Source organism: Lissotriton helveticus, chromosome 10 (genome assembly GCF_964261635.1).
Source record: "Lissotriton helveticus chromosome 10, aLisHel1.1, whole genome shotgun sequence".
Taxonomy (NCBI): Eukaryota; Metazoa; Chordata; class Amphibia; order Caudata; family Salamandridae; genus Lissotriton; species Lissotriton helveticus.
In genome coordinates, this window is record NC_136071.1 from 314,601,247 (window position 1) to 314,626,659 (window position 25,413).

Here is a 25,413-nt window from a genome sequence, read left to right on the forward strand (position 1 = left end):
TGTAAACAACTTAAATATTAAACCTCAAATAAACATGTTAATCCATTGTTTGAATTAAATAATGTTATAAGCTGTAACTGGTCAGTGAAATGCCAAATGTACAAAAAATTGGTATGTTTTGCTATTTCTAGCCACACCTCTGACTCCGCTCACTGATCCAATCCTCGGGTTTTTCCCGCCCCCTGATTCTCCACCCACAGTTCCCTTACTTTTTTTCCCCACTTCGACCACTGGGTCAGGAACAATGTTGAACATATCACTATGAGGGCAGGACTTGCCTTATATTCCATCAACCATCTCCACGGTGGGCTGGAGTCATTGGAGGTCTCTTCTTAAAGCCTAGGGCTGCTGTTGGTGCCTGTCACTTTTTTCAGCAACCTAAGATGTATTGCTGCAGGTACCGCAGGGGAGAGAATGTGAGAGATCAGAGACAGAGAAGGAGAGAAAAAGAATGGATGGATGGATGCAGCAAGGAGAAGAAATTGGACAGAAGAGCACGGAGAAGAGCATGGAAAAGGAGTGTGGCTGGTTGGAGTATTTTTGCTATGGCTGTTTTTGGTTCCTCAGTCATATTTTCTACTTCTTGAATGCTTTGATAGGCCAAACAGAACTATTTCAACACTGAAAAATAAATGTTGGTATGCTGTTTGATTGTGGATAGTTTAAAAATATTTTGGGGGGACAATATTTTATGATTGTGATGGTTCACAGCGTTTTTTATATGTTTTCTGCAATGGTGGAACTAGTAAGACTACAGAGGTATTATGGAGATTCCATTCACATGTCTGTGTTTCACTTCTGTGTTAACAATTTCCTCCGGGTATAATGTTAGGGCTCACTGTGCTGAGCACATTCCCTTTGGCACTGGTGAATATGGCGAGATGGACAAATGCAAAATAAAAATGTTAGTGTATGCTCCCCCTCCCACAAGCGCCTTGAGACCCTATGGGTGAGTGGTGCGCTATACAAATTTCTGAACTTGAACTTGAACTTGAACTTGTGTTGAGTATTTGAGAAGAAATAGAACCTCGTCATTGATTAGTTTGAAGAACTGAGGGGCATATTACCAAGCAATAGCGATAATTATCGCTATTGCTTGGTTAGAGAGAATATTTTACCGCTAAGCTGCGCCGATTTTTACCGCAGATCGCAATTGCGATAAAAAATGGCCGCAATGCTCTTAGCCATGTTATCCACCTCCCATTGGATAACATGGCTAAGAACTGCTCAGGGGCAGGTGTTAGCTTTTGGAGATATTCGCGCTCAGTGCGAATATCTCCAAAAGTTGGTAATAGGAGATAGCGATGTTATCGACTGTTTTCAGTCGCTAACATCTTGGCACGCCCACTTTGCATGTCATTAGTGATAAATTTCACTGACATGCAAAGCGGGGCCCAAGATGGTCGCTATCTCCTACTAGCTGTCGCTAACTGGTTTTAGCGACAGCTAGGTAATAGGGAGATAATTTTATCTCCGCTTTCTTGGCTTTTAAAGCCAAAAAGGCAGAGATAAACCCCCTTGATAATATGCCCCTGAGTATGGTGGCAAGTACATTGTGAAGAGGTAGCCAAGGGAGCTTGCTGTAGCATTTGTTATTCAGCCTTCTGTCAAAGCCGCTGGTGTCCAAAGTTCTCTTCAGGCACAAACGTTCAAGAGTTAATAGAAAAGAATAATTTTTGTTTTCCAAAAACAAATCTCTCTAAGTGGATGTTGATTTAGTAAAAGAGATAAGAAGTGTCCCTGAAGCACTGAGAATTGTCATGCTTATACCCAGCATGGTTATGTGGCGGTTGCAAACGTGAATAAAATATCCTTCGTAGAATGTGTCCAAAAGAGGGAGAACATTCCGATCCATTGCTGCAGACTTCCCTGTGAAAGATGGGCTGCTGTGTAAAGATTTCCAAGTCAGAAAAACGAAAACTCCACTTTTGGAAAGCTGGCAGTCCCTGCGCCTCCAAATAAGGAGGGGGAAACGGTGGCTTGGTGGACAGGGCATCTGCCCATTTGTCAAACTCTAAGTAATTGCCTAAAGCTACTTCCAATTTAAGAAATGTCATTTCTTTCAGGAATATGATGGGCCCAATAACATAGAAATGAACAACCAACTCCAGCTTGAGAAATATGAGTTTAATTACAAACAATTTAGTCACAATCTTTTTGGGTTTTTATGAAACAATGATAGATTTTATACTCAGGTTCCATACAATAATTTTACTATATGATATTTCTATTCCAAAAATAGTGTCGAGCTAACACCTCTTTAACAAAGAACACTGATGTGAGTGTGGATTTGAGAATTCATATATCGTACATGGTAATAAAGGGCAGCGAGGGTTTTATCGATGATAAAAAGAGCTCGACTCTATATATATTTTTAGGTGGAATACATTACTGAATGTCAAGACAATTTTGATAGCAATGTGTATTAAAACTCTCCCTCAATTTACTGTGTGCCTGATAAACAAGAACCAGCGTGCATGAGATCTTGCATTTAAAAGGCTACCATCGTTAAAAACAAATGACAGGATGGGAAGTGCACATTTTCATGAACCTACCAAGTGTAATTTGTGAGCAACCAATGCGCCATCTTGTGGAGGTATAGACATTATATTTTGTAGTGAAATCCACTGGCAGTGTGCAGTGTCTTCGAAGTGATGTTCTTCTTGTGGCAGAAAAAACGTTGTAAAAAACAAATAAATCACTGGAAGGTTCGGCTTAGCAATGTGAAATTCCAGAAAAAAACACAGCGTGAACTTCTGAAGAATCAGGATCCATCAGGGCTGTATAGGAAATGTCTTATCCTAAAAAAGAAATACAAATGAACATATTTGTAATAGTATTGATGAAGCTTTTACACATCACTCTACAGAGGGAAGGTCACAGGGTTTTCAGTGTAATCATATTATAGTGCACATTTAGCTCCGTCTACTTTAAGGGCCTGATTGCAAGGCGAGTGATTAATTCCATCCTGTTCTTAAACCCCTGTCTAAGCAAAGTCCGGAATTACGAGTTTGGTTTTATGTAATGCATCCAATAGTGATCGAATGCATTAAATAACCCAAGGTTCATTGAATTCGGCTGGTCAAACCTGACGAAATTTAATAGGGGAAAACATACGGGGTCTCATTGATTACATTTTGGTGTAGAGCAGCGCCATAGGCCTTCCTGCTTTGCTGCCCTGCATCAAAAGAAAGGGGCAGAAATGCAGGTCCTCATTGGCTCATTTTTGGTGTAGAGCTGTGCCGCAAGATTTCTTGCTTCACTGCCCTGCATCAAAAGAAAAGGCCAGGATTGCACTGTATCTACGAAATACATCGCTTTCCTGTCCTCTTATACTGCGCTGGTGCACCAACTACTACGCTGCATAGCACCAACGCAGGCACCCTTGCGCCATAGCGCAGGAGTGCCTGTGTTGAAATTTGGTTGTTTTTGTGCATAGAGTTCGTAAGTATATGGGAACAATCCTGGGCTCAGGGTGAATTGGGAAAAGTCCACATTGGCACCAGTCAGAGGTGACTTTCTCACAGGTGGGGTAGATGTCAGAGTGTGGAGATGGACAATATTTAGTACGTGACTATGATAATAGCACACTCCCTCAATGCTGTTGGTACCTCAATATCTTGCACTTTTGGCCAAGGCTTGGAGTGAATTTAAAGTCTGGGCATCAATGCAACTCTCCATGGCAGGTTATGAGGCCATTTTAAAAATGATCTCCCTCCCCAATTCCTTTTCGTCCAGCAGCACTACCCACACCTCCTCTCTTCCTCATATTTATTTCACCGACTATCAGTAAGCCCTTAACACTTTCTTTGGAGCAGGAAAGGCACCCTGGGTGTCTTTTGCGAAGTGCAGACATTCACCATACATTGGGGGCCCGGGCTGAGCAGACATCCAGCAATACATGTGGGCCTCACAGATGGTTCTGATGAATGTCTGACTGCATTGGGACAGGCACAGTCCTACTTACACATTGGAGTGGGAGTGCATTGAGGCCCTAGGTATCCTGCATCTACTATACCGTGGAACCCCACCCCACCCCACTCAACTTTTTACCACCATGTCCAGATACTCCCTACTTTGCTGGTGAGTAGCACTTAAGCACATTAAATGGCATCAAATCCTAACAGCCATGACTCTCCTGGGGCAGTACAAAAGGGGGTGGTGATGGACAGAGCATCTGAACCAATCAAACATTCACACCCAGTCAAAAGATCTGTGTTTAATCCATCACCGTTCTTTAGCCCACTCTGCCACCCCAGTTCAGACATGGCTATATGCAAATCAGTCTGACCCTGTGCCTCATGGGAACAGTCACCACCCCCTTTTGTACCGCCTTTGGCCGCCACAAGTGTGGCAGGATATGCTCAGACGTGAGTCCCTTGCTCACTTTGCCACTGGATTCAAGCAAGCCGGGCTGAAGACGGCTGGAATGCCAGAAACCGGTCCTCGGAAGCTTGTTTCCGGTCCAGGGAAGGCTTGGCAGTTCGGGCTGGACTGTTCCCATGAGGCACAGGGTCAGACTGATTTGCATATAGCCATGTCTGAACTGGGGTGGCAGAGTGGGCTAAAGAACGGTGATGGATCAAACCCAGATCTTTTGACTGGGTGTGAGTGTTTGATTGGTTCAGATGCTCCGTCCATCACCACCCCCTTTTGTATCTCCTGGGGCAGGGCACCTGGTCATCTCTGGCTGCGAGGCTCCAGAAACATTCCTATGGCACCTGATTGGTATCATTACCTTAGAGAATGTCTGGAAGGGGGCTCACATTAAAACATCTAATGCACTGTCAGTGGAGTTTCAGTTGTTCAAAATGCAATTCTACTGCTATCTACAGTTAAGATATACACTAGCCATCTTTTGAGACAGACTTACTTAATTGCCTGACCACAGCTCCCTGGAGGCTCACCTGGTGTCGGATAAGCTTGTAAAAGGGGGTATCTCTCAAATCTACAAACCATTGTGTGTAATTCGCCAAACAAACTTGAGAAATTGAGGGAGGATTGGGAGGCAGACTTGAGAGAGCTGGAGGACACTGAATGGACTGACACCAAACTGGCACCTTGAGTGCGCTCTCCATGCGTTTCAGGCTCATCCAGTTGCAATACTTCCACCACTACTACTATTGGCCTGCAAGGCTGCAGACTATGTGTATGGCTTTCAATCTGAACTGCCTCAGGTGAAGAATGTTGCCTGGAACATTCTACCACACGGTATGGAGGTGTGCAGTAGTCCAAAGGTACTGCCATATGATAATCAGGAATCTAGAGAGTGTCATAGGCACGTCGCCAGCCCTAGATTCAGCTGGGGTTCATGGACACCTTCAGCAGCCTGTTTGGTGTCTGTACCTTAAAGACCATAGAACACATAACATCACAGAGAGCTTTAGCACCACTGGTGGGAGAGGGAACCCCCATGACTACCGAATGCATCAGAGGGTTGGATCATTGTGCCAAATTCGAAGAATTGGCTTACCAAAACAGAGGTGCAAGTAAGAAATACACCAAGATATGGCATCCTCGCTTAAATCAATCTCCCATGTGATCGTACACATTACCTGAGACCTGTTGACAGCATCGTGGGGCACGTACGTACCATGATCATGCCACATTTGTCTTGGGCTGTAATGCGACATGGTGGGTTGATATCAGACACTATTATGCTTTTGTTTTATGTTTCATTTCAAGTTATGAAAATGCAAAAATCAATATAAGGAATTTATTTTAAAAATATCAGCTACATATGGATTTACCGATTCGGTAAATATACCGATTCAGTATTTTACTGAATCGGTATATTTACAGAATCGGTAAAATTACCGATTCTTAAAATAACATGCCCCTACATCTGAAAACCCTAATACCGGTCGGAAACGGCCGAAATCAGCCGTTTCCGACCGGTATTAGGGCTCCTACATCTGGCCCTATATCCGGTACTTGTAAAGTGCACGACTCACCCCCAAAGGGGTATTTCGGTGCTGGGGGCCATCGGGAAGATTAAGCAAGCTATTGCCTAGAGTCGCATGGTGCTGGGAAGACCCCTGCCGCCAGAGCCGGGGATCGAACCGTGATCCCCAGCGTCCAGTGTCAGTCACCCTGGCCGCAGCGCCACACCTATCATCACTGATTTGACCAGTGGCCTTAACACTCCAATAAACTCATGTGTGAATGACAATATGTTTTGCTGTACATCTCTCTACTCCACACTCCAAATCATCGTGCTGCAGCTGTGGGTCCCATGCTCACTGCGCCACTGGATTCAAGCTAGCCTGGCTGATGAGGAGTGATGCCCCAAAACCGATCTAGGATGATTGTTTATGGTCCAGGAAGGGCTGGACTGTTAGCATGAGGAACAGGTTCAAGGCAGAATTGCATGAGGCTGGGTCCCAACTCGGGTGGTGTGGTGAGCAAAAGAACGATGGATTAAACACAGATCTTTGTGGCTGGGGGTGAATGTTTACATTTTTCAGCATGCCGTCCATCATTTGTTCCATTTGTTCTTCTTCATATCATCAGCAGCCATGGCTGCTCTAGTTTAATAATGTGCTTCTGTACCATTTTCTTTGTAACACACAAAGAGGATTTGTAGTAGAAATGCATACTTATAGATATACATACAATAGATACAATTGCATTCTGATTTTTAAGGTTACATTGTTGACACACTTGAACAATTATTTTTCCTGCCCATTGAGCTCTGGTTTTCTCAAAGGACGGGTAAGTACTTCATTAAACATCTGAGGCCCCTATTACAACTGTCTTGGAATGGGCTGTGGTACTCACACCATCCGTAAACATAATTAACCCAGGAAAGAGTATTTACCATGTGCGATAGATCTTCCCTCTTACTCGGTTGTCCAGGAAAAATGAGGCATAACATGGAGAACCAGTGATTAATGCACCAAACTGCACGGATTTGTGGTTACCCAACTATTACCCATCAATTAAATTTGCCAGAAAAAAAACCTGCAGGTCGGGGGGTTGTTACCACATGTAGTAACTGCTCCCCTCGGCATAAACTCCTCACTGCTCAAAAACTTAATTTTCGCTTAAATCAAAATCAGGTTATTGAAGTTTTTGTTTTTTTACCCCAAGACTAAAATTATTAGCTATTATTGTCTATGCGGTCTCGCGTTTCTTAAGTTCAATGTGGTGGGAAAGGGCGAATTTTCTCAAGGTACAAAGCTAGAGATCTGGTAATGTGACTGACCTCCTCCTCATTATTTTTTTTCTCAAGCATTTAAAAAACAAAAAAAACAGTTTTTATCTTTTTTTAATTCTTTTAAAATGTTTTAATCTGATTTGTACATACCTGTGTCTGTTCTTTTATGGTTAATAACCGAAATAAAGAAACATATGATGATGATGATTAAAATTATTAGCGGAAGCATGGTTTTCTGTAATTTGATGGTCTCAGTGCAAGTGGTCGACGGCGATTCAAGTAGATGTCAGGTAGCATCTACATTCGTACTACTGCTGACAAGCATCATTTTAATAGGTTTGTGGGAAAGACTCCATAACATTGGAGTTATTTGATGCAAAAATCACAAAAGCCCAAACCACCACGAACTGCCCTGAATTTAACCATATACTATTACATAAACTATATAATTTGGCTTCCAATGTTTATAGGCCGTTTAAACAAGAATATGCATTCCCGAAGGTGCCTATAAAAGAAAAAGGTTTTATTTTATGCAAACTTGGCGATCCAGTTTTGGGGCTCAACTGTGTCTAACTTGAAGCACAGAATGTTTTGGCAGTTTGTCAAAATTCAAATCACCATAATTGTGTTTGATTCAGGTTTAACCCAATTAATTTCTCCCTGGCCTTGCCACTCCACTCCACTGAACATGCAGGCAAAATATTGTTCTATAAAGATGCAATCCATATCGAGAAAGAGAAATGTAAACATTCTTTATGAAGGTATCATCCAATTATGTTTTTACAAATACCAAGGAATATTTGAATGAATGGTAATAAATTAATTTAAATGTGCCTTGTTCAAACAAAGTCAGTGAAAACAAACGTAAATGGAAATAGTTGGTACCAATTACTGTTTTGCTATATTAAAACATAGCGCTAAGAACCCTAGGAAACGTATGGTGCTGTTGTGAAAGAAGGTAAATTAAATAAAAAAGGAAGTGCGAGAAGAGGGCCAGTTATGGAGGGGAAGAGAAAGGAGACAATCTGTTTCCACTGGAGACATGGATAGAACTGAAAAAAAACACTGATTGCAAAAGTAGGAAGGAGAGAACAGTTCTGAAACATAGAGGGGCAACTGGAGATTACCCCTGCATTAAGGAGAAAACCCAGCAAGTTCCACCGCACCAGTACTTATTTCACAGGGCTGGGGCCAGTGCTTTAAATGGGCAGGTACTGCCCGGTACGAAGTACCTTCACTTTTTTATTTTGAGAGTGAGAGTACCGGCTCTTCTCAAGAGAGATGTAATCTTTTTATTTGAGAGTACCGGCACTTCACAGAAACGAGCAGGTAGTCTGGTACAGAATACCTGCACTTCTACTTTTCCATTTCAAACACTGCCCGGGGCTATAGAAGTTTTCTCCCATGGGCATTGGTAATTTTACTCATACTGATTGGATAATTGTGGCTGAGCTAGGCTGAGGCTGGCTGGGACAGCACAGGCGATGGACGAAGGTTTCAGCAAGGCACAGCATATAAAGAGCACATTAAACGTGCATTTGCACATTTTGATTGCCTGGCTGCCTAAATACGAAATATTTTGGCCATAAATAAATCCACCCTTGATAGTGTGCTCGTCACCCATCACCAACTCCAGTCGGACCTTTCTGCCCATTGGTGTGCTGCACAGGCTGCACAACACTTAGTTGCCAGCACCCTAACTGCTGCTTTGCGCTGTGCGATTTTATCAAGGGCAATATTACAAGGAGCAGCTGAGCAACGGGCACCAGCATGGGATGTTGAGATGAGTAGTGGACACCCACCTGCACGGATTAATTTATCACCCATCATGGAGGAGGTTAGAGACGAAAGCCATTGGCGACGCTAGGCCCTTGCTGCTTCCTGGATCTTCTTATCCGTGTAAGTGTGTGTGAGACACGGGAAACCAGTCCACACTCGAACACTGGGCTTAGCAGCCTGTGAGTCATCAGCCTCCTGGCATATCTGGATGTCCATTGATTTATTATGATGGAATTGCACAGTACAAAACAGGAGAATATGGGGTCGGTTCCGGTTTCCTGCTGGATCAAATCATGTAGGCATAGGCAAAGACAGAAACTATTGAAGACACTGGGCTCTTGCTGTAATCTGGATGTGCCTTGAAAGAACATAATAAGATAGTTGGTGTTTTATGGAAGTCTATTTGGAGTCTACACATGTCCCGCAACCATCAAAGTTAAGTAACCACCTCTGTCTTCTCCAATTTCGGTACACGGTAGGGGCGGCTCCTCCATGTGTGCGGAGAAGTGTCGCTCCACTGCTTTCTCTGAGTGCGAGAAGCAGAAACATAAAATGATATTATAAATCTGTTTTATGTTTCTGCTTCTTGCACTGTGAGAAAGCAGAAGGGTTTGGTTGAGGGCAGTCGGGTCTGCTCTAGGGCAGGGGAGGAGTGGTTTGCCCACTGCTGAGGGCGCTGACTATTTGGTCGGCCCCAACCAGCCATGCACACTCTGCCTTTCTCCATGTAGGCTGCGTGCCCCCATCCTGAAGAAGGAGCACACGCTCCGAAACATGTCGACGCACACCAGAGGTACTGTCCATAGTCACGACGGTTAGCTACCTCACTCTGCACTTCTTTTAATAGTACCAGCCCGGGGTTGCGAACAAAGTTTTTCCTATACACCCACGAGCCAGGTACTTTTTAAACCTTCACCATACCCCACCACTCACATTTAAATACCCCCACCACTTGCATCACACACACCACACATAGTCCAACCTTTAGTGCTCCCACGTAGTCGTAGGTCGCAGCGCGCCGCATCCCGTTAGAGGGGTACGAAGACCCCGATGATGAAGCATGACACCAAGGGGCCTGTTGGTGTGTGAGGGGTATTTTACAAAACACTGTGTGTCCCCACACTTGTGGTAGACACCCTTCCCTTTCCACTGTGAGTAGGATTGCTTTTGTTTATGTAACAGTGCCCGTGGAGTAAGAATCCTACCCCTGTACTCTACCTCCCTCCTATTGTTTTTTTCATTCTGAATGTCCCCTCCCCAGGGGCCACCAAACAGCATGCACAGAGATCTGCGTCTGGGCAGGGAGGATAACTTAAAGTCTGAGGAGTCACAACAGCACTGCCTGTAGGGTACCAGGAATCCCCAGCTGGAAGAATTCTGCAGGTTGGTGATGGTGTTCCAAGGAGCCTCTTCGAAATGCAGCCATCTCCTTGCGATGCAAACTCTACAACCCTGATCAGCCATTATTTGTGTCCCTTCTAAAGCATCTGCGTAACTAATCTCTATGAAATGTTCTCTAAACTCAACAAAAAATACTTAAGCAATCAACATGATCATATTTTACTACAAGGGATATGCGATGTTGTGGTAATTGACTGTGATAGTTCACTGTGCCCTGTGCGTCACTGGAACAGATTGGTAATATCCATTACAATAAATTTCACAGAGTCTTACCCCATATTAGAAGTATGTGGAGTACTTTATGTCCATAACAGAAACCAGATCGCCTCTTTAACAATATATAAATATTGAAATCCCATGGAGTCTAGTAATTACTAATAAAGGTAGGGCACTCTCGTTAACTTTATAACCATTTCTTTAAAGCTTTAAACCATTGTGCTAACATTTAAATATTTAGAGTTAGTGTACTGTTAAAACAAGAGAGTCCCGTAGGCACTATCAAGAGTGTAACGAGGAGACACTTTAAATGGAGCGGAAGTGACATCAACCAATTTTAGGCAAATGCCCCACGTGTGTCGAATTCTACATTAAACAACACAACAAAATCTCATAAATTAGCTAGGAAACAAGCTGGGAATGACTGGATTTTTGACCATTTTACTCTTTAAACTCCAGAAAGCCATTTACTGAATAAAATGCTTTGATGTGTTACACTGTCAATATCCTGTATCCAGCTTGATTCACGGCCTCACGCTCCATGATTGAACGAGTCGTTCATTTGGTGACTGCAATTAGCTCTCTGTATCATTCAGTACATTTCTTTATTTGAGAATTACCCCAAGGTGAAAGTTCTCTGGCAGCAGTGCTTAAAAATAAAAAAATATTGTTATTTGGTTGTGTGTTTTGCAATACTTGGTTTATTTAACGAACAGCCTCATTTCCAGCTACCCTCCATTACAAACAGGGTGTACTACTTACTCGGTTTGCGCCATGGAGCACCTTTAAACAGGTGCGTCGGGAGTAAACAGGAGCAGTGCATCCTATTATGATGAATGCACAGTGCCCGGGGCAGCCGCAAACTTGCACTGCCCTTGGGCAACACATTCAAGTGAAATACAGAGCGGCTGCTTCAAAGCTATTCTGTGTTTCTCTGTTCAAGTGGCAACCCACCTGCACTTTGAAGAGGGACTAGAGATCCATTGCAGGGGGGTACAGTGAGTGACTACACTCACCTGCAGGTCGATGTTTGGAAGGTTCTTCGGACCCCCATTTACCCATTGAATAGGGTGCCTTCAAATGGGTTTCACTGACAGTGTGACATCTTTTTGTGGCAGATTTTCAGTGCGCCTCCTAAGGGCATGTTTGCCTCTGCACATTCTTCACTAAATGGCATGTGCACAGGCAAAGTGATTCCTTCATTTGCCTTGGTCCATGGACCCATGCAAATGAAGGTACACCCTCTCACAATAGCACTGGCGCTACATGTGCACATCTGCTATCAGTATGTCAGAAGGGGCTCCACAAGTGTTTGCAGCCCTTAATGTAATACCAAAATGCCCTATTGGTGCACAAAGTGGGAGTGCATGTCCATTACACAGTTGGGCACTTTCTGTAATACAGCCCCTGATCACATCAAAACTAAGGGGCAGATTTATGTTGGGAATGCGCCACGTTTGCGTCACGCAACTGCGGAGTAAACGTGGTGCATCCCTACGACCCATTTACAATGTGACGCATCTAGGCAGATGCGTCACGTTGTAAAGCTCTGCGCCACTTGTGGGCGTTCCGGCGCAGGGTGGGCGTTCCGGGGCAGGTGCGCCTCGCAAAAGTGGCTGAGTGAAATCTATAAGATTTCACTCAGTCACTTTCAGGCCAATGCTGCGTCAAAACCCTGCGCCTGCTTGAAGCAGGCGTAGGTCTTGACGCAGCATTGTAAAGATGGGGCACCCCCGAGCCTTCCTGGAGCTGCGTCGCGCTTGCGACGCAACTCCAGCAATGCGCCACCTTCACGGCACAGATGCGTGACGCATCTGTGCCGTTTTTGCCCCATGGTGCGTCGCATTGGAAATGCGGCGCACTATGGGTGGCGGAGCAGCGGCGCAAAATAACTGGCGCATCCCTGGGGATGCGCCAGTTATCATAAATCTGCCCCAATGAAAGGATGTTTATGATTGAAAACTAATGCTGAACGCAGTGTTTGATGTAGTCAGATCTGGTGATCATTAGATCTACTGCAGGGATCGGTGGCTGACCTCATGGCCACAGGTTAAAGTTCTGGTTGGTCTATTCAGCCTTACATCCTTAAGTGAATGCCATTGGTTGGGTAAGAATTCACATCTGTTTTCTGGAAATAACCTACATAGCCATCAATGTGGAAATTGCTCTCAGCAAATAATCTTGATATCTTATATTTCTGTACAATTTAGAGCGAATAACAACAACCACTCTCAAAAACAACACAGAAAACGATAATAGGATGGGACAATTATACATAAAACCCTTTTTCATACAGAAACAAAAGGAATGTAGAGAACTTCTGCTATACAAAGGCGCTTACCATATGTTCAGCTGGCCATGATGTGCTTTACAAAAGCTGGAAAAGTAAACAAAAGAGAGCAGTTAAAATCTGTCAGCCCCCTATGATGTTAAAGTACTTAGGTGCCTCAAGGCACTATTCAGTAACACTTTGCTCACCCGTGTGACACTAGAATGATATTATATTCGTTTTTGTACATTAGCGTCACGCTTGTTGAATAAGTGACTGGACTAATGTGCGTGGTATTCCTAAAGCAGACTAATCTATGTGGTTCCACCTTTGGCGTGTGTCACGCTTAGCGAAGGTGCAAGCATTTTACAACCGGAAAAAACACATATTGTCCACTGGAAGTGCATCTTAATTTCCTATTTTTGAAGGGGATGGTGTAACACACGTTGCACGCTTTTAACAAGCCTGTGGAGCATAGTGTAAAGATTTCCAAGTAGAAACAGTGTAAGTGAAGGGATAGACAAGAAATCAAGCAGGCAGACATATTTAACACAAACTGATGCCTAGACCTGAGACAGAGGCCTGTGACAAGCCTGACGATGAAACAGATTTTTGACAGAAAGATACCTGGGTGATGGCTGTTTGGATAACTGGGTTGATGAGTGGATGAATTATGGATGGATGGTTGAATGAATAAGTGGCTGAACTGAAGGACTTTGGAAGGCTTTGTGGATGGCTAAGTAGATACATTGATGGATAATGGAATGTGACGTGTGGTGATAAACTCCTAACAATATATGGAAAGCTATAGTATTCTGCTCTGTTTTGGCCTGTCATTAGGTAAGATCCTTTCATTTTATTAATATTATATAATTATATACTTCCTTGTAGGGGCTTTCAGCCAGCCCTGTTAAACCAATGTTCTGCTGTTTTGTTATTCACATCTTTATTCCACCCACTACATGATATTGCATTGGGCAATAAGTCAGACTATTTCAGTCACTGGTTAAGTTCACTGTGAGTGACAGCAATCTGTTCTTTCAAAGAACATCTGTACACAAAGTAGTTCCCTTCAGTGCCAGGGACTACCATGGCAATGTGTGTTTTTCGAGACTAAAAAGCTGCTTTGCCTTTACCCAATGTTTTTTTCTCTTTAATATTGGTGTGGGCGTGGCAGCTCATCCAACAATAACATTTTGCAAATCCCGTGATAAAATAAACCAAACTTTAACAAAGCTAGATTCATGCCACCAATGTCAGACCTATTGGCTTTTTGATGCTTGTTTTAGACTAAAAAAGAAGTGCTTCCGCACTAGAAGAACAATGCTCAAGATTGACACCCTATTCCTGTTTTAAGGGAGACTGAGATTTATCATTGAAAGAAAGAATAAGGCTGGCATATTGCCACAAACTTGAAGACAGTGAGGTGGAACCCTCCTAAGCAGGTTTAGTGAGCCAGGTGGCCTTTCCTGCTGCAAGTGCTGCTATTCGTAAGCAGACTTAATCCATCTGGCAAGCCAGTGGCAAAGGTTTTTGGACATTTTCAAAGTGGTTCCATCCATTATTTCAAACATTGCACTTGTCAACCACTTTCTGGGATATGTAGTTGACATTCTGGAACAGTGAAATGTTTAGTGACCTTCTTCTGCTGCTAGGTGATTGGGGAGGGGCTCCTTTTTAGATGAATTGCCCTCCAGAAAAGGTCAGACTGGCCGCAATTGTTTTCAATGATAATACATAAGTAGATTGATAAATGCAGCCTTTACATTCAGATCATGGGATCTAGGAGAGCATTTACATGGGTAGTTATCAAATTAACTCGTGCCAGAGTTCTACCTGGGTGTTACAAACTGGCAGGTAACCAGCTATTGGTGTATCTTTAATTAATCTGACACTAGATTCTCAGAACAACTGCACTATATGTTACTTGTTCTGTGGGTATTTGTTAGTCAAATGACTACCTGAAGACTATTCTACACTTGCCACTTCTTTGAGATTTGGGCTGAATATGTTTCTGAGGTGGAGTCTTTTCTGTGTATTAGGTTCTGTTATGCTGAAATAACTGTTGATGATGTCAAACCTTTTTTTTATATATTGATCTAAGAAAATAAATATAACACAAGGTCATTGAAAAACACCATGAATTTAAAGTAACTCATAGCTCTCAGAGAGGTACTATATTCTATATAAAACTTTGAATAAATAATCCTCAACCATTAGATTTAACCCGATTGTGTTTGGCTTTAAATTATTGCTAGCATCCCGCTACAACTTGTTTGGTTTCTTTTTTGACAACCAGTTACCCCATTACAATTGTTTTTGCCTTGGGATTCACAGCTTACTATAGATGGTGGGTTTAAGCTTTAAAAGGCACGGTACAGTATTTACTACAGCAAATGTATCTCTCTTCCTGGAAACCTGCTTTATGGGGAATGTAAAACAATGGACAGACAGATAAATGTCCTTTAAACATTCTGCCTGATAACATGCAGCACCTTTAGTTTGAACTGGATGGTACTAGGTACATCATATAATGCACTTTCAGTGCAATCAGGCCACACAATACATGAAGTGTGTTCCTGAGTTTACAATTCTTTAGTTTTTTTTTAGCTTAGCATGTCATGCAGATATTGCATGATTGTCTTGTGATATTTATATAGTTTCTCTCTACAAATTGCTGTTCCATCTCTGCCACCTTTTGTTGAACACCAATGATGTTTGCTGGATAGAACTGATGTAGCGGAAATCAAATTTTATTTGTATGGGTGCATTCTAATCACACATTTAGAGGGCTCCCACAAATAATCCTTTGTTGTAATACCATGAAGAGTTATTATTTTGAAATGTATTAACCTGAAACGTGAAGTGATTAGGCCATTTTAAAGTAACATGGAGCAGTAATGTGGAAAGTAAATGTAACCAGCAGAAAACATTAATGTGAAGAACTCGTGTCGTGTAACTGACAATTATTTACACACTAAATGTGTTATTAATTGTGTCGTTTTACATGTAGGTAAATGCATTATTTGAAGGTGCCTTATATTTTTCATGCAAATTCATAAAGCTCATATGCTGTTTTCTTATGTTAGCTTAATCTTGTTGGCCTGAAATGCTGTTCCCTGGAAACTCTTGCTTTAGACTAAACAGTTTGAAATTCATATGCTGTGGAATTTGTCTTTCTCATGTTTTGTGGTGCAGGAGAAAGACACTTTCTCGTAAGCTAATTTAATGTCACAGATTTGACTTTATGCTAATACCGATACATTTTTACACTCTTGTCTTGAGGTGCCTTTATGTTCACTTATTTTTGGATTTGTACTAAATCAAACACATTTTACATAGTTGTTTGTGATTACTATGTGCCCAAAAGAACTCTTGATTAATTCATTAGCTTAACGAATGTTCTTCCCTCTACACTTCCATGCTGCAAAAAAAGAACCATCAGATTGTGTCTCTAGAACAGGTTCAGAACTCATTGGCTTTCAGAAGCAATGATGGTCCAAATATAAGTGCTAATTTATTGGATCATCTGAATATGCAAGCATGCCCCTTGCTGATTTAGAATAAGTAGATGAAGTATACAGGTAGGCTTAGGTTAACATTGTGTGTTTGATATTCCAGCAATAGTATATCCTTTAGTGTTAAGACAACATCGTCATTTCGATTGGATATTTGGGGGTAATTTGATTAATATCTGAGATGTGTGATTCCAAAAAAGCTGCTCCCCCTCATTCTTTACCAACAATATTACTACACTTGTAAGCAAGATTTTAAGAATTGACTGACTCCTGTTCTTATTTCCTAGTTGAATTACCACATTGATACTCTTTTTATGCCCCAGAATATACAGAACTGCCCATACAACATTTTCATGATTTAATTAAAACACAGTTTACTCAAAATCAGCAACACTCATGGAAGTAAAAATTATTATCGCTGTGCTCAGTGGATTAATAAAGTGAAGTTTGCCTTTCATCCTGCAGCTAGACCAGGGGGAAAAAGATGCAAATGGAAAAAAAAATGTTGGTAATTGTGAATGCAGGCTGTGGCTTGTGCCTTGCAAAATGCCATCCCCTGTGCTAAACCGGAGGACGGTGGCATAGCTGCAGGATTAAGCTCGCCCCACTGTGCATAGACAAAGTTCAGAACTGTGGATTCTATATGTATGGGAGAATGCCCATGGAACTAATCGGAGGCCAGGCCCTGCTCACATCCCTCGTTGCCCACAGCCCAGATTTTATGATGTCTAGGCCTGCACTCAGCGAGTGTTGTCATAGCCTGGTGCACTGTGTAGTGTCCAAATTGGAGCTGAGAAAAGGGCCATGATGTCACTGACGTGGCCCATGGTAAGGTGAATTGTGATGTAACCAGTTTTGTCGTTGATGATATGATGTATGCTTTCATCTGTGGCAAATGTACAGTCATTGGCAGAAAACGGGGGAAAGTTTTGGTTGGGTGGCTAGTCACAATTTCAGTAGATTTTTAAAAATCGAATAATAATTTCCACTCCTTTGAAGTTTTCTAATGGTTTTTAACAATTATTTTTCAATTTTCACAGTGTTTAACCTTTAACTATATATTCCAAAAGATTTAAAGTACATCAGTTGGGCTCAACGTTTGTGAATTCACAGTAACAAAGAGGCCTGTGCTCATCCTTCCAAGACTTGGGTAACATCAAAATACAAACAAGCAGTTCTGCATTCATGAATGCAACTATATTTGATGTATAGTCCAACATTCAAATACAGACTCTAGGATTTGATAGTATTGTTTGCACTTCAAATGTAAACTTATGCTTTCGATGACTACCAAGAAAGGTAGCTATGATCATGCATATGTATAATCTAGCATGGTCACATACCACTCCAGCACCTTGAGGAAATGGAGGAAGTATTATCTAGTGACAGAGAACAATGGAACTATGCTCACAGCTTATTAAGACCACAGTGTACAATTATGTGCTGCCTGATAAATCTAGTGAGGGATATTTGAGCCCCACACTAGGATAGGCAAAATACACAGCAGTATTTTCTGAAATGATGAGCATTAATGAACAAGCACATTTGCACAAGTGTATATTGTGTGGAGTGTATAACTTGTGAAGCACTTGAGCATCATGAAATATGTTCAATGTGATATATATTGCAGTGAAGTAATACCTTGTCTTCAAATAATATACAAACACAGTGAAGTAAAAATGTGGTGAAAAACACATTAGGTGAGTCATTGTTTTGTTAATCCAGACCGTGGTCATTGTCCCACAACGTAAAGCAATAAACCAATGAATTCCTCACCAGATGATAATATATATTCTTATAGAGATACAGTTCATTTCCTGACTTAATGCTATGATGGCACAGAAAACATTGCCATTTTGCTACTATTTCAGGAGATGGGTAATGGATCCTAGGTGAGAAGGAAGCACATGCACTCGCGAAGGATAACTAAATGACTGCTTCATTTTCATTCACGTGTGAGGTAGTAGTGTGTTGCAGTAGCTGGTGATGTTGTGGACGAGTGGTGGGCCATGCGGGGTTAGTGGTGCAGGTAAAGGAGTCACGGGACGGCAACATTAAAACAATAATATTTAAAAAAAAGTCTCCTGCAGCTGTCGGCGTTATGCTCTTCTACTCCGCTCCTTGCAGCCACAGGCTCCCAGACTTCCTTGCGGCCAATCCTGAAGTTGCTCTCAGGCATGAGAGCAGCTTCAGGATTGGCCTGCGTGCCCTTAATTTGCGCTCCTAGACAGACTCGGACCCTGTGTATGCTTTCTCAAACCGGCACTGCAGCTCGGGTTGAAGAGAGCTTCAATGTGCATGACAGTTTGCCCGGCCTGAGACGGCTGACCAAACTGTCATGTGCTCTGACAACAGTTCCCATGACTCCTCCTGTCATCCCCTATTGTCCCGCCCCCAAAGGCATCCTCAGGAAATGAAAAATAAAATGATGATGAAATGTGTTTATTATCGTTTTATTTTTTCTTTCCTGACGTTTTTGAGGTATCTGGCATAGCAGAGGAGCCGCGGCTGTGTTGTGGTAATTATGGTTGGGTTGCAAATCATAATGGACGCATTTCAGTGATCTTTGGATTTTGTATTACGAATACCATTCCTTCACCTGAAGTTTTTCACCAGAATTTCATTCGTTTTCAATAGTGAATGTTTACTTTTTTTGAGTGATAAAATCACAATTCCGATTGACTAAGCCTGTGAGATCTTTTAAGCAAGCATAACCTCGTGTACATTCCTATAATTGTACTTTGTTAATTTTGCATATTTTTTGTTTTTCCTCATGATTGTTATTTTTTTCATTCAAGAGTCGTATTTGAGTAGAAAACAATAAGCATTGGATAAGTGCCTCATATGATTTTTTTTTTTACCTCAGGGAATATTTCAACTACAATTTTTGCAAATACAGCCTCTGGGACTTTAATACACTTGGGCTTATCTTACATACACTTTTTTTGCAGACAACCACCCAAGTGAAAATCATGTAATACTCATAATGTTTGCAATGATTATGCCAATTTTTATATGTTTTAACAATGGATTTTCGTTGATTTTGGCTTGATAAACACAGGTACATGGGCAATGTAAGAAAGTACTGCACACGACCTTCAGGACTATATATCAAGGTCAAGGTCAAAGAAACTTTATTAGGCGAATGCCATACAAGCATATCATAAGAAAAAAAAAATAATAACTTTAAGAATGCTTTGCACATATCAAAAAGGGATACATGAAATATCAAAACCAATATCAAGCAAAATACATAAAAGTGCTTAAGTATTCCTAATATAAAATGCAGTTTGGATCAAATTTAAAACAGCAGAGCACAGCTCCCGCAAGCCTAAAGATTGCAAGAATATTAACCCTTCATTATGAGATCTCAGATTTGAATTGCGAAGGAAGGGAACCAAAAGGGAGCATCTCAGCTCCATATATAAGGTACAAAATAAGATAAAGTGACTTGTGGGTCTGTGCTGGAATACCATCACATCTGGATGGTGGAGGATCCATGCTCCAGACCCCTGGAATAGGAATAGCACATTTAAAAATCAATGTTTCCAACCTGAGTGTTGAGAACCAGTGCTGTTGAGTTGAGTTCTCTTTCCACCCAAGGTATGGCTCCATGCTATATGTTGTAGGTATTGGAAGATTTAAAACAATTGAGGTTTAATACTGAGCTTATTCTAGGTGTAAATGTATGCAGTGGTCAATATAACGCTGTTTAACACACAAATTAAGGACGCTACTAATCATGGATGGATTATCATACAGGTCTGTATGGCCTAATGCAATAAAAGTATTTTTTATGAAGGTCCAACTCCTTTATAAATGATAAAAATAGATCTAAAAGCATCTGCAACCCAATTGCTCTAAAGGCGATCAATACCACATTGTCTACGTACAGCAAAATAGGGACCAGTTTGGTCCCGATTTGCGTGACATCCTTCCACTTTTTCCTTCAAAAAAGAATTTATTCCATTTATATATAACAGAAAGGGAGCCAGGATGCATCCCTGCCTTATGCCCCTACAGGGCTTAATACATGAGGAACATTCGCCAGAGGGTCAGTAGTGCACCCTTACTGTAAAATCTTGATGAAGCCGGTGTATTAGAGTTAAAAGGTCCAGTTATCACAAATCACTCCCATGAGGTCCCAAAATGTATTGCGATTCTCAAGATCAAACATGTTAGCTTGATCAATGAAGGAAAAATGTACTGATAGTTTTTGGCCTTCGTGTATTTCCTCAAGATCAAAAAGAGATTTAAGCATTGTTGAATTGTCCCCAAACTGGGTCTAAAACCGAATTGGGCCTCAGATAGAACACTTATTGCCAAGGCCCATTCTTCTAAACAGGCCAGTAAAACTCATACCAAGATTTTTACACTAAAATCAATAAGCCAAATCAGATGGCAACATGACGGTTGAGACCTATCCCCTTTTTTAAAGATTGGGACCAACAGGGCCCTCTTCCATGAATCCGGGATGGGGCCCTGGGTTATTGATCTAAGCACATTTGTTTAAAGTGGGGCCCAGAGGGAAGTGTGCGACTTGAAGATGTCCACAGGGACACTATCTGGGCCCGGGGCCTTACCAGAGATGGTCTTTTTTATGGCAGTGATAGCTTCATGTACAGTGATGGAGGTTTGTAAATCGCTGCCTGGTAAGATAGGAGGGGACCAAGCTGGGCATTGTATGAGTGTTGCTTCATCCTGTGAAAAATCTTTAGAGTAATGGTCTACCCAAACATCTCCCTCAATATTAGTAACTATATTTGGGGCATCCAATGCTTTGAAGAAAGGCCTATTAATCACTTCCCAAAATGTTAAACTGTCCTTCATTTCCTTAGCCTTTTTAAGATCTTCCCAGACTCTTGACCTGATTTTGCTTTTCCTCTCCTCAAGGACCACTTTATAAATGGCTCTAGCCTGCTTAACGTTGCATGCTACATGTGGACAGTTCTTTAATGCAGTCATCAATTGATTATGGGACGCCGAGCATGCTGCGTTAAACCAAAAGCAAGTTTGCAGGATTTTACTACTGCAACCTTATTAACTTCCTATACAAAATATTCCATGTAGGACATGGCATATAAGGATATGTTGAATTACTACTATGGCTTACCTTCATAGTTGATACAACCATTAGCATCCTCCTGCCCAGCCATCAACTTGTCCACTTCTTCTTCAGTCATCCTTTCACCTAAACAAAAGGATATCCTTTAGTTCCATAGATGAATGAGAGGGAAATGGCTTCATAGACAATTAAATATTTCCACATAAATATTTGCTAGTGACATTTAATGTTCACAATAGCTGCTGGTGAGTAACACCACTGAAGTTTTAGAAACATTTGTCTGATTCGAGGGGCTGGTTTGCTTTGGAGTAACCAATGGTGTTAACTAAATGCAAATGGTGGTGTTAACTTAATCTGACAACACCGTCCCTCTATTCTAAATGAACATTTCAAATATTTGCAAAATGAAAGTACAGTTACATTTTAACAGCAAACATTACAAACCTGAAAAAACAGATCAATGGAAGTCGAATGGAAGGCGGGTATTGTCAAAAGGCGGTCATATTAGGTGCACACAGATCCAGTTATAGACAATGAAATAGGAAGCACTCCAAAAAAAGTCTTGTGATTTCAGAGTCTACCTATTGCTTGTCCAGAATCCTCACAAGAAGGCAGCATTTGGCAAATGACCCGATGGTGGATCATACTCTATCTCCTCCATTAGGTCCTGTGAACTGGATGGCGATGGAGCGACTTCCCAGTCGAGGTTGACTAGTCCAACACCATGTTTAATGGTACTTCCCCAGTCAAAGTTAATTATTCAAACAACAGTGATTTTTCACTGGAGGCTTCATGGTGTTGTCCTAAAATGCTAAGAACGTATCCCGAAAAAACAAGGGTGGCTGGGCCCAATGGGAAGGAGGGTAGGCAGGGCCTCACTACTATGAACTAGAAATATTTGCCTATGCCTCCGAACTAATTACGGTACTCACAGATTCATGTACGAGTAAACAATAGTTTATTAGTTTACCCAAACAACAGTTTATGTTTTTCAATTAGTATTCAATTCATAAAAAAGATATTCAAAAAGCAGACCTGAGACTGCTATCAACTTCATGTCATAGCCATACACACTTTCGAAAAACAATTTGTGCATATATACAGTGAAACAACAAATAATTGACTTTTTCAACAAAAAATGACAAAAAATGACTTTTACCGTAAACACATTTCACCACAAAAACAGTTGAATAACATGGACAATTTGACCATACATGAAAGAAAAACTTTTTACAGAAAAAAGAGAGAGACAAGAATGTTATTTCAAACAAGTTCAACTCCCAGGTCCTGAACCTTATGTAATCAGTTAAATATCAGGAACATTGCTCATTTTAGCATCATTAACATTGGCCAACTGGCCAGTGAAAAAGAGAAGGGGGGTGCCGACGCGTTTCGAATCCAGATTAATGAATTGCTGGATTCTCGTCAGGGCAGTATGATTCAAATCCGTGGGAACTGTTTAAAATGAAGAACAAAACAGAATGTTTGTCAAAAGGTGGGTCCTCTAGCCACTCCTCACGCAACTAATTTGGTAACAGAATAAAGCGTACCTTGTAATATTCTGCCCACAGTCGCTCCTATTTACATGACAGGCTTGACTAAATTATGCGACAAGAAAAGGCTAATTATGCAGAACTTATATAGCACCTCTTTTCATTAAAAACTACTCAGCATAACAGTGTAGTATATTTCATAATTTTAATTTATCCACGTCTCTTTAGGAGGTTCCATATGATTCAAGACATGAGACCTAAAGAAGAGCTACATCCTACTGTAAGCCTCCTAAGCATGAGGGTCTTGGTGAAATGACTGCAACTTTAAGAACAGTTTCTTTAGTGTAAACATGCATTTGTATTAATAGTGAAATTAATAATAAATATCGCAAAGATGTATTCATTCTGCACACTGTTATTAAATTACATTTAAGTCTTTACGATTTCTGTTCCCTCTACCTAAACTTTCCCCAGTCTATCAAGTAGGGATGTCTACCTTATCTAGTGAACACTGACAACTTGTTAAATGGCTGATTACAGCCAATCACATCCTTGTAAGCAATTATTTCAAGGGAGAGTTCTTCAATGTCACCACGCCCAACTTCTAAACACTTTTTTTTAATGATGGCAGCTTTGTAAACTTTACAAAATTGCTGAACTTCTATTAAAATGCAGGTATATATCCTCTCTGAGTGGGTGATTGTTAAAGAAAATCTCATCAAGCAATAATTTTTATGAATGTATTCTCATGCAAAAAAGGTTTTGCAGGAGAGCTTTTCCACTGGAAAGAGTTAGTGGAATAGTCCTATCACAGCAGTGTTTTTTCCATGTGAAAAGTAGTACTACGGCGACAAACATAGCAACTTCACCAAGTTGCAAATTCATGAAATTCAAAAATCTTTGAGTCCATAATTTGAATTATGCTGAGTTCTGGTCTTTATTGACTCTGGATATTAACAAACAAAGTCAGTGGTTATAGTGCCAAAAAGTAAATGTATAAGTTAATAAAAATAATTAATTGATAGGCTTAGGATCAATTTGGGCAGTGTCTGATTACACTGGGTTCATTGCTAGTCTCTCCTTCACTAGGTTTTCACTCAATCAGGATTTTGTAGAGTGCACTACTCACCCATGAGTGTCTCAATGTGCTGGGGGTAGGTGTGTTTTGCTCCGTCTGGGTCATTCAACGAGCCAGGTCTTGAGGTCTTCTCTGAATTAGTGCAGTGTCGGGCTTCATGGGAGGTGAAGGTGGAGTTAATTCCAGGTCTTAGCTGTGAGGTAGGAGAAGGATCTTCAACATGCTCTGGTCCTGTAATAACGTGGGACGGTGGCTAGGGAGAGGTCAGCTCAGTGAAGGTTTCTTTTGGGGGCGTGGACGGAGAGTCGGCCGTTGAGCAGTTTGAAAGTTATTCTTCTTTCAACTGGGAGCCAGTGCAGGTCGTGGAGGTGTTGGGCGATGTGGTTGTGTCATGGGATATCGAGAAAAAGTCTGGGTAAAGTGTTCCGGACAGTATGGAATTTGCGGAGGAGTTTTTAATTGATTCCCACCTAAAGGCCGTTGCCTTAATCCAGTCTGCTGGCGACGAGTGCATGTGTGACAGTTGTGGTGGAGTCGGGAGGAGTCACTTGAATGTCTTGCGAGGTATGCAGAGGGTGTTGAAGCATGCGGAGGATACAGCGTTGATTTGGCGGTGCATGGTGAGTGATGAGTCGAGTATGATGCCGAGGTTGGGTGAATGGTCCGTAGGGGTGGGTGGGTTTCTAAGGGCAGGGGCCGCCAAGTGTCACCCGATGCAGTGGGAGTGGAGCCGAGGATGAGGACATTTGTTTTCTCTAAATTGAGCTTCAGGCAGCTGTTCCTCATCAGGTCACAATAGCTTTCAACCCTTTTTGGAAGTTGTGCCTGGTGATGTCAGGTTTCTTGGTGAGGGATAGGATGAGCTGAGTGGGATAGGATGAGCTGGGTGTCATCAGCATAGGACACGAAGTTGACTCAGTGGTTTCTGATGATGGTTGCTCGGGGGGCCATGTAGACATTGAAGAGTGTGGGTTTGTGGAAGGATCCTTGCAGAACTTCACATCTGATCAGATCTCTGTGGGTCCTGAGAGGAAAGGCAGGAGTCTTATTCTCTGTGTTCTGCCTGCGAGTAATGATCGTATCCAGTCCTTGGATGCCGGCGTCGTGGAGCCTAGTGTCTAATGTGCAGTGGGAAACGGTGTTGAAGGCTGCTGATAGGTCCAGGAGAATGAGGGCTACCGTATGGCCTTGGTAGAGGAGGGCGCTGATGTCATAGGTGGCCACAAGGTGGGCAGTTTAGTGCTGTGGTTGCTGCGGAATCCGGAATGAGTAAGTGTTGTAAGTGATGTTCCAACATACAGTTGAATGTGACTCTAATGTCCGACAAGTGGAAGATGATTCAGACTCTTTCCTGTAAATTATCTTCTAAACGTTTGACTGTAAACTTCACATTTCGCAGTGTGCTGGAGACATCACTTAAACCACAAAAGCATAT

The 25,413-nt window shown here is 41.7% G+C and overlaps 1 protein-coding gene across 1 annotated transcript in view; it reads right to left on the reverse strand.

Moving 5' to 3' along the window:
- Positions 1-2,112: 2,112 nt before the first annotated feature.
- Positions 2,113-25,413, reverse strand: part of MYL3 (myosin light chain 3) — a 255,613-nt gene continuing 232,312 nt past the window's right edge. Inside the window, exons 5-7 of the mRNA XM_078662471.1 lie at positions 21,456-21,533; positions 12,897-12,932; positions 2,113-2,801 (exon numbers count right to left, since the gene is read on the reverse strand). Of these exons, the coding sequence (XP_078518597.1) occupies positions 12,904-12,932; positions 21,456-21,533 (107 nt within the window). The 3' untranslated portion in view covers positions 2,113-2,801; positions 12,897-12,903. The remainder of the gene's footprint in view (positions 2,802-12,896; positions 12,933-21,455; positions 21,534-25,413) is intronic.